The sequence below is a fragment of the Misgurnus anguillicaudatus genome, chromosome 23, assembly GCF_027580225.2.
Source record: "Misgurnus anguillicaudatus chromosome 23, ASM2758022v2, whole genome shotgun sequence".
NCBI classification, from domain to species: Eukaryota; Metazoa; Chordata; class Actinopteri; order Cypriniformes; family Cobitidae; genus Misgurnus; species Misgurnus anguillicaudatus.
Genome location: NC_073359.2, coordinates 38,506,765 through 38,516,245, shown reverse-complemented (window position 1 = coordinate 38,516,245; position 9,481 = coordinate 38,506,765). Strand labels below are relative to the sequence as shown.

The 9,481-nt window shown below is 39.5% G+C and overlaps 1 protein-coding gene and 1 long non-coding RNA gene across 3 annotated transcripts; one reads left to right on the top strand and one right to left on the bottom strand.

Annotated features, from left to right (window-relative positions):
• Positions 1-830: 830 nt before the first annotated feature.
• LOC129430585 (uncharacterized) lies at positions 831-4,667 on the top strand. Of its 2 annotated transcripts, none has more exons than XM_073861955.1 (5): positions 831-3,105; positions 3,642-3,735; positions 3,833-3,964; positions 4,053-4,139; positions 4,258-4,667. In XM_073861955.1, the coding sequence occupies exon 1, from the start codon at positions 1,493-1,495 to the stop codon at positions 2,465-2,467; it is 975 nt and encodes a 324-aa protein (XP_073718056.1). In that variant the 5' UTR covers positions 831-1,492; the 3' UTR covers positions 2,468-3,105; positions 3,642-3,735; positions 3,833-3,964; positions 4,053-4,139; positions 4,258-4,667. The 2 variants fall into 2 exon arrangements, with proteins under 2 accessions (XP_073718056.1, XP_073718055.1); XM_073861954.1 differs by having other exon boundaries at positions 4,039-4,139.
• LOC129436706 (uncharacterized) lies at positions 4,213-5,379 on the bottom strand. The gene is made up of 3 exons (XR_012365922.1): positions 5,189-5,379; positions 4,763-4,899; positions 4,213-4,443 (listed from the first exon to the last, which is right to left on the bottom strand). It is a non-coding gene; the product is annotated as an uncharacterized lncRNA (long non-coding RNA).
• Between the last annotated feature and the right edge of the window lie 4,102 nt (positions 5,380-9,481).

Sequence of the window (9,481 nt, the reverse complement as noted above, 5' to 3'; positions counted from 1 at the left end):
TACCAGTAGCGGAGGCAGCCTCACGCTACAGTTTTCGGTCAGGCCACGGCTGGAGGACAGGATTAGAAGGAGAAGCCTGTTCCACTAACGGAGACATGCTCACGCTTTGGAATGGCGAATAATGGAAGAAGGAAGTTGAGGAAGCTAATAGGGTGTCCGGGCCTGTGCCGGTAGCGAAGGCAGCCTCGCTCTACAGTTTCCAGTCGGAACATGATTAGAATGAGAAGGATCCTGGGTCTGAGCCGCTAGCGGAGCCATGCTCACGCTGCAAGGTTGCCATGCGTTGCCGATGGCTGTTGCTGATGATCCATAGCATGATCTGGCCGTGCTGGAGACTGTAACATGTACTCTAGAGCAAGGGTCTAAGCACATTCTATTAATAGACAATTGTAATATTTATTTATTACATATTTTCTATATTAGCTTGGATTGGTTTATGCATGTTAACATTTTAAACAATACTAAAACATATTAACAAGTAAAACAAACATTTTTGAGTAGACTATATCAAAAAGTTGCCCTCCAGATTATTTTATCCATTGTGGTAGCCCTTGCTAACAAAAAGTTTGGAGACCCATGGTCTAGAGCTTCTGAAGACTTCAGAGGATCTTTGCAGAGTCAAACTGTGACTTATATATGGCTTGCCTTTGTCCTGATTGGGTAGATATGATGATTACTGATTGAGGACATCTGGTGGTACTAGAGTATCTGTTGATTACTGATTATAGACAGCTGGAAGTACTTAAGTGGTTTATTTGACGTGCTCCTCCCGAACTACGTTAATAAATCATCATTACATGAGCCATCAAGAGATATTTCCAAGCCATATTTCCAAGAGAATAATTTGTTGTCGTCTTCAGAGCTGTCACTGCCACTGATTTTGTACATTGATGACCTTGAAATTGCAAATCCACTAGGCACTTCAAGGAAAATCCATAAACTCTGTGCAGTGTACTGGGTGGTTGCTGATTTGCCAGTTAAGTACCGATCAGCACTGCACGTGATTCAGCTAGCAGCACTATGCAAGGTACCTGATCTTAAGAAGTGTGGCTATCAAGAAGTACTTAGTCCTTTGCTGCGAGACCTTCGCATTCTTGAAGAAGATGGTGTATTCATTGAGTGCCTTGGTCAGTCAGTCCGTGGCACTGTTTTATGTGTTGTGTCTGATAATCTGGCAGCCCACTCATTGGCAGGCTTTATGTAGTCCTTTAGTGCAGGATATATTTGTAGATTCTGCAAGGCTAAACGAGACCAAATTCAGTCTCTTGAAGTCAAAGATGGTGAATTTAGTCTAAGGACTAAAGCCAGTCATGACTGTGATGTGCAGGATGTTACACAAGAGGGTGGTCAAAGCCAGTGTGGTGTCAAAGGGGACTGTATCTTGAGAGAGAAGTTACAGTATTTTCATACCATCACTGGTTTCCCACCTGATGTCCTGCATGATCTTTTTGAGGGTGTTGTACCTGTTGAGTTGGCCCTATGTATTAAGGAGATGATTCGGCTCAAATATTTTACTCTTGAGTATTTGAACTGTAAAATTGTGTCATTTCCATACCAACACACAGACAAGATTGATAAACCACGACCTATTTCAAAGAACTTTGCTTCAAAGAGGACCATTGGTGGCAATGGCCACGAAAATGGCACGTTGTTGAGACTTCTCCCATTGATGATTGTTAATAAAGTCCCTGAGGGAGATGGTGCTTGGACTGTGTTGATGGATTTGAAAGAGATTGTGGAGCTTGTGCTGTCCCCAAGATTTGATGACTCATCTATCCAGTATTTGCAGACTAAGATACAGGATCACAGACACATGCTTCAGGAGGTTTTCCCAGACTTCACACTGCTCCCTAAACATCATTATGTGGAACACTACCCAGATCTCATACAGTGTTTTGGGCCTCTTGTCCATTTGTGGACTATGCGGTTTGAGGGCAAACACCGCTTTTTCAAGCGTGTAGTACATGACACACTAAACTTTAAGAATGTTTTAAAAACACTAGTGACTAGGCATCAGCACATGATGGCCTACCACCTTAATGCACCATCATTCTTTAAACCACATCAGCAGACATCAAATGTCTCCTCTGTCTTGGTTTCAGAGCTTCCAGAGGTTGCAAAAGAACACATTAAGCAAAAAACAGACAGCAACCTGATATACAGCACATCAAAAATCATTATTGACGGTACTGATTATGATGTTGGGATGTTTGTATCTGTGGGACAGGAGGGGGGACTGCCTCAGTTTAGCAAAATTCAGCAGATCCTCCTTGTTAACAATGATGCCACTTTTCTTTGCCAAGGACACACATCACACTACACTGAACACCTGAGATCATATGAACTTTACCCTGGCAATGCAACTGTCCACAGTGTATCAGAGCTCAATGACAACTCACCCCTCTCTGCATACAGTGTAGAAGGAAAATTGCTCTTGAAGCCCAAACGATTCATCCTGTTGCACTGAAAGTACATTTACATATTGTGATCTAAATAAATACTAAGTAGTAGATCTCTAATTATAGGTTAAAGAGCACCTATTATGAGATACACGTTTTTAAACATCCTTTTGTGTGTAAGTGTGTATTAGTACATGCTAACGATATTCAAAAAGTACATACCTCAAAGAAAACGATGACGCGAGTTATCGTCTCTAATGTTCGAGGACTACAAAAAACACTCGGATTGTAGGCAACAGTTTACTTCCTGGGATTAGTGACGTAGAGAAGACCAACATTATCATAGTTCAGCCCTCTCTGCTTTGCTTGGGTACGCCCTCAAAGACGCGGGGTGGAGAGCGCTGAGTCAGAAGAGAGCTAAAATGGCGGAGGTTGGGAGTCCCTGCTTTGACCCTGTTTGCAAACTCTTGTTTCATCATTTAAGCGATTAAATCTCTCGAGTAGACACTGTCTCTTTAGATGCAAGGGCAAAATAGCACTTTATGGACTTACACAGAGGACATCATGTTTAATACGGTTCCGGCAAAATCCAGTCAGAAGTTGTTCACAGAGTTTTCACAATAACTGCTTCTTATGAACCGAAGCTGGATTTGCGCGACGTTTCCTCCTGAAAGTTGGATTACCGTGCACTTCTGGATCACAGGCTGTAAGTATTCATGTTTATTATTTGCCTTTACTGTAAGTTATGTTACCTGTAACCGGAGCTTAACATTATGTGCTTGTACTAGAGCTCATATATAGATCTATGTGTAGAGCTAAGCTTGCAAGCTAATTGTTTTGTGTTGTAATAATGTATTTCATAAACAACGTACCATATTTACACACGTGTATGTTGAATTATGCAGACTATCGTTTTTATCGATGTTTATTTAGACGTGTTTACAAACTTGCTAAGCTGCTCCAGCTAAACTGTTACCGGTAAAGTTTGTTCTCATGATCAAACTCAAGAAACTCTAAGTACAGATGATTTGTTTAACGTTATATGTATTTTACTGTTGTTTTTACTTGAAGCTCTCTTAGATTTTGAAACGAAGTAAACACGTAATGTGTGTTGCTAATGTTGGGCAATGTAATACATTAACGTTTTAATGAATAGTCTAACGATTTATAATCGTTGTACTCTATTGTTATAATATGTCTTTTTGACTGAATACATGTTTGTTTTATTTGTCTATATCCTAGATTCGCAGCTGGACACATTCTTCTACACTGTATACAAACATGCAACATCATTACACACAGTACAAGGAGTCAGACTGGCATATGAGGAGCAAAGGTGTGTAACACATATGATGTATTTAGCTAGTGAAACCACTACCAGTCTTAAATGTATAACTGATGATGACAAAAAAAATTTCTCTGCATAATCATAGGAACCCAGGCAGTAGCATCGTTTCACAATGTTTCAATCACCATCATCAGTGGATGCCTTTGCCGTCCGTACCCTGAGATTTCAGATTTGCAGCAAAAAATTTGACTTTCCCATTTATTGGAATGCTGTGCAGGTATTTTAGTAACTGTGTTAAATAAAGTAGTATTTACTTTTACAATAAATGTATTGCTTGTTTATATTTTACAGGTTGTACCTTGCAGCCATCCATTACAATGTCACCAAGCCGTAACAAAAGCAGGAGAGGGAAAGTACAAGGCTATGTTCCCAAAACACACAAGTGACATACCGTAAGGAGTAATGTTTTATTTCAAATACAGTCAATATTAAAAACTTACTGTTTTAATGTATGAAGCAGGGAAATAAATGATCAAAACAAAAGATTTATTGACTGCAATATTTGTACAGTTATGTGGATGATGTGATCAGGCTTGTGTTTGCTGAGGTATTTGAAGATAAGCTGAAGGAAACCCCGATTCCAATGGACCTGGCATCACAGTTTGAGAGACCTTCAAAGGAGGACGTGATTGCATGCCATCTTCAGTGCAGGGGTCGTCGAAAGCAAACATTCCGATCAGGAAGCTCCAAGCATATCTGGAGAACAACACACGACAGGATGATAACCCTAAAGTGTCGTCTTAGATAGCACCAGCTAACAAAGCTTTGATATGCCATTTATCTGAATAGATAGCTGTAAGAAGTGAATTGAACAATTTTTTGAAAGAAGAGCACAATATGGTTACTAAAGTATGTTTATTTGTATATTGTTTAACATTTAAATATATATTTGTAATAAATAAACTTTTGACTGACTACTATATTTTCTTTAAAGTTACATCTTTTGTTCTTTTGGGTACTTTGTTACTATAATACTACTTTAGTGTTATTGGTTTAAAAATGTAATAAAACTTACTCTAGTCCTGCGCCTCAAAGGCTTATAGTCGGTACAATAAATGTTCTGTGTGTAGGGATTTAGACAATTTGTGCAAAACCTGGATGATGAATCACGCAGGTAAGAGGCCCTGGAACCTGTTGCATTCTCCTTAAAACCTAATAAGTAAAAACATAGCACTTATAAGTAAGCAGTCTTTCATAATAAATTTACCATAGTAAAATAATGTAGAACTAACATTCATTGCAATTAATACTTTTTTTGTGCTACATTTGGTGTTTCCATATAGTTTGCACAGTAAAATAGTATGTAAGCAGTCTTTTATAATACATTTTACTATAGTAAAATAATGTTAAGAAGTGAAATAGTTTAATAATCATTTCAACAAAAACTTTCTATGTGCTACATTTGGTGTTTCCATATAGTTATGTAGTACGTTATAATTACCTTTTGGATGTCTTTGCAACACATTTTCGTCTTCGTTTAGCATTCTGGCAGAGCTAAGGACACCTAAAAAAGTTAAATCCAATCGCATTCATTGACGGAGATCGTTTATATCGTAACGGCCTTCTGAACTCTCTGGATCGAGCTCGAAGTGGTAAGTCAGTACAGACACCATCGTTTATAGAGAAATATAACGCTTGTTTACTTTGCCTGTGACTCTCAGTCAGAACCGGAAAACCCACGTGTAGTCAGGGGCGTAACCTTTCAAACACACGACGAACCCAGCTGACCAATAACAGTTGAGTAGTCATCTGACCAATCCGATTACACTAGACATTTTGGGAGGCGGAGACAGGAACTAAACCGAGCGTTTTCCAAACAGTGGGAAATCGGTGAGGGATGTAAGCAATTTATAAGACTCACAATGCATTAGTTCAAGTTTTAATAACATGTATGTACTATGGGATATTGCAATTACGTGCTAACGTGCCAATTTATTAGCATAATTGGTGCTCTTTAACACAAGGGTAAACTTCCAGTATGTAAAGGGTGATAATTAGCTGTCACCCTGCAAGCAGGCCTATGATGACCCTTTATGGGCCCACATAGGGTTAGCTCTAAGGCCGCTCCCCACAGGTTTGCTCATTGGCGGAACTTTGGCTTCTTGGTGCTGGCCCTGCGTGGGCAGCCCTCGCTTGGCCACCGGCAAGCTCTCACGCAGCGGGGTCCCCAGAGTTAAATAAACACTGCTGGATGTATATATTATCCCAATCTTACAGAGTGTTAAAATGTAAAACTGAATCAGAATTAAATGATCTGTTATTCTCTTTCTCTCTTTCTCTGTCTGAAATTTAAAATTGCATTTTACCAGGGGCGATTCCAGGATTTTATAAATGGGGGGCACAGGGGGGACAAAGAACCAGTCAGGGGGGGCCAATCAAAAAATTCAAATGAAAATAAATACTGGTTTAGAGAATATTAAGCATGGTTCCCAAAATCTTGTGCAATGCCACATGTTCTAATATAGATGGTATTAATTTTTTGTATTTTGCATGGATTAAACAACAGTTCTGTTCCAGAATAGTTCACTTTAAATAAATTGTCATAATTTACTCATCCTAGAGTTGTTTTAGGCCTGTATGAGTTTTTCTTTGGCTGAACACAAAATAAAATATTTTAAAGAATCTTAGTAGCCAGAAAGTTGATGAACCCCATTGACTGCATGTTATTTTGTTCCTACATATGAAGTCAATGGGATCCATCAACTGATTTTGGTTACCGACATTCTTAACTCTTTTCTTTTGTGTTCAGCAGAAGAAAGAAACTCATACAGGTTTGAAACAAGTTTAGGTATATGACCATTTAAATTAAGTGAACTGTTCCTTTAAGTAGGCTACCTTCATTGCATGTAGCTGGTATTAGTTAACATTCTGACATATCAGGATTTTGGGAAAATATTAGCCTACTTAAAAATGTGTTTTTCTACTCTGTCTGATCTGACTTTCATTGTTTATTAGCCTATACTGTATTTTAACACAACTGAATGCTATTTTTACATATTATCTGTTTTGTTGTCAGACAACAAGAAAGAGTTTAAGCTAGTGACTAAAAACGACCCAATAACACCTCGTGTTTAATCCAACCAGCTGTTACTTTATACTGCTAAAATCCTAATTTAAATGCGACATTGTCTGATACAATTTACATTGAAGAGCTGATACGAGGTGATTTCGGATTACCTGTGTTTCTCATATACAGGGTTGCTCTTCTCATCTGATTGTGTTTATGAGCGCTTTTAATTTTAAATGCGAGTGATAGTTTTATTGTAGATCGCGTATAGTGCAGACAATTCAGCGCAAATTCAAAAATATCAGAGAATACTGTTAAGCGTGCGCGCGCATACCGCACCATAGGGAGGGAGAGAGAGAGCCCGTGCACAGAGAACTGGTGTGTGTGTGGGAAAACACTAACCTTTCGTTAAGTCATAATACTCGATCAACGGTCTTCTCTGTCAGTAACATCTGTTGACTGTTAACTTTTACGTGAAAAGTCAAAGGAGGAACCCAGGTGGAAAACACCGCCAACTTTTAACTCCTTCACTCAGTGTCAGAGAGGCACTGTCGAGGTTCCGCACGCAGCAGTGAGAAAGCGTGCACGCGAGAGAGAGAGAGAGAGAGGCGTTGCTGAGCGCTTGCAAAAGCACATGAAGCCGTTTTAAATAGTAAAATTAAATGTAAATGGTAATCATGGAAAATCTATTTGATTTGTGCCAGTGTTGAGTCTGTGGCGGGGCGCCCTCCTTCTTCTCGTTTGCACGAGTCTCAAATCAAACAGTGAACTGGTCCAATTGTGCGATGGGTGTCGTGGTGTCTCTTTCCTCCTGTTTTAAAAACGCGCAACTACTGTGCTCGCTTCGTCTTCGCGTTCACGCGAGTCTCAAATCAAACAGTGATTGACGGCTCTCTGGTCCAATGGTGCGGTGGGCATTTTCAGGTTGACAGTAAATCTAGCTGGCCCAATGAGATTGTAGGGGGGGGCACCAGAGGGGGCCAATCATATTCCAATGGGGGGCGGTGCCACCCCATGCCCCCCCTCTAGACACGCCCCTGCATTTTACATCTTACTTGCAGAGTCATTTTCTTAACTTTGGTTTAGATGTTGATGTTTCATTTAAAGTCACCATTATTGTAATCAGTGTTTGTTTTAGTTGAACTTGACTCTTACCTTGTTCAGTTTTTTTTGACTGAAAATAGTAAACATTTTCATTATGCTGCAGTGTATTCTGGGAGTCCTGGATGGGATTTGTAATTGGTTGATACCCAGCATGCATTGCAGCATAAAACTTTTCATTTTATTGTCACCATTGTTGTGATTCATACTTGGATTCTTGATGCTTGTGTGTCTACATTATACACTGGTTAATTTTTAAGTGTCAGTGTTTCAAAATTCTCCAGAATGATAAACTGCTGTGAGAGAGCTGGATACCCATACTATCATATTATTGTCAGAGAAAGATGCTTGTGATAAGTGTGCAAACACAAAAATAATACATACATTTTCTAGATGATGATATTTAGACTTTATGTACAGTATGAACAAACATCAAAGAATTGCTCTATTGTCTTTTCTCTGCCATAACAAACATGCCTTAAACACAAAAAGTTAAAGCAGTAAAAAAACTGAACAAGCCAAGAGTCAAGTCCAACCAAAACAAACATGGTCTACAACAATGGATTTAAATGAAACAGCCAACATCCAAACCCAAGTCAAGAAAATCTCTACAAGTAAGGTGTAAAATTTTATGGACAGACAGATGATAAGAGTGGATAACAGAGCTTTGGATTGTGCTTCAGTGTTTCTTTTTAACACACGCTGTAAGATTGGGACAATATATACATCATTCATTGTATATGTTCATTTAACACAGGGGATTTTGCTGTGTGAGGGCTTTCTGTGGGTCAAGTAAGGGCTGCCTGTGCAGGGCTAGCGCTAAGGGGCCAACATTTTGCCACTGAGCAAACCTGCATATGGCCCTAAGGCTGTGCCAATAAAGGGCCATCGTAGCCTTGCTTACATTTTTGTATGCACTACTAATCTGCTTATTTTTCATGTCAATCTTCAAACATAGATTTGTCCCTCAGAAGATGGCAGCAACCCCAAAATTTCTGCTGCGTGTTTATGTTACCACAGATGTTGCTATAAAGGTAACTTTGACTGAGCGACCAGAGTCGGTGATAGAGCTAATCAACATACTGCGAGAAAAAGCCAAGCCAAGACTGGACTTTGAGTTTACCTTGCATTATGAGGATCCTGACTTCGGTGGACAACTTAGCTGTCTAGTTGATATTCAAGAGTTACCAGAGAAAGCAACATTGAAAATTATCAGATCCGAAAGTGATACCAGCTCATGTGCATCTTGTGATACAGACATTCTTCCTCTTGTGCCTATAAGCCAGCGTCAGAAGTCCTGGCCTGACATCTTTCCTGTGCCAACTTTTTCTTATGAAGTAGAGCATGTGCTTGAAGAGGGAAACCGTACCTTTGCAACTTCTGGAAAGACACTGAAATTAACCAGATCCCAAAAGCACAACATCTTGGAGAACATGGCCACAGTAATGTTCAACTTCAAACCTTACCCATGTGACAATGATGTGGGTATGGCAGCTGAAGCTCTTGTTACAGCTCATCCTTGCCTTAAAGAGCCTGGAAGTGTGAGTGGATGGTATGGATGGAAAATGAGCTTGAAATTTAAAGGGTTAGATCAGGATTTTAGACATGAATCTCTATAGCTTCCCC

What these genes read in the sequence shown, in the direction of transcription:
- LOC129430585 (XM_073861955.1), top strand. Translation starts at nt 1,493, where the DNA reads ATGATTCGGCTCAAATATTTTACTCTTGAGTATTTGAACTGTAAAATT.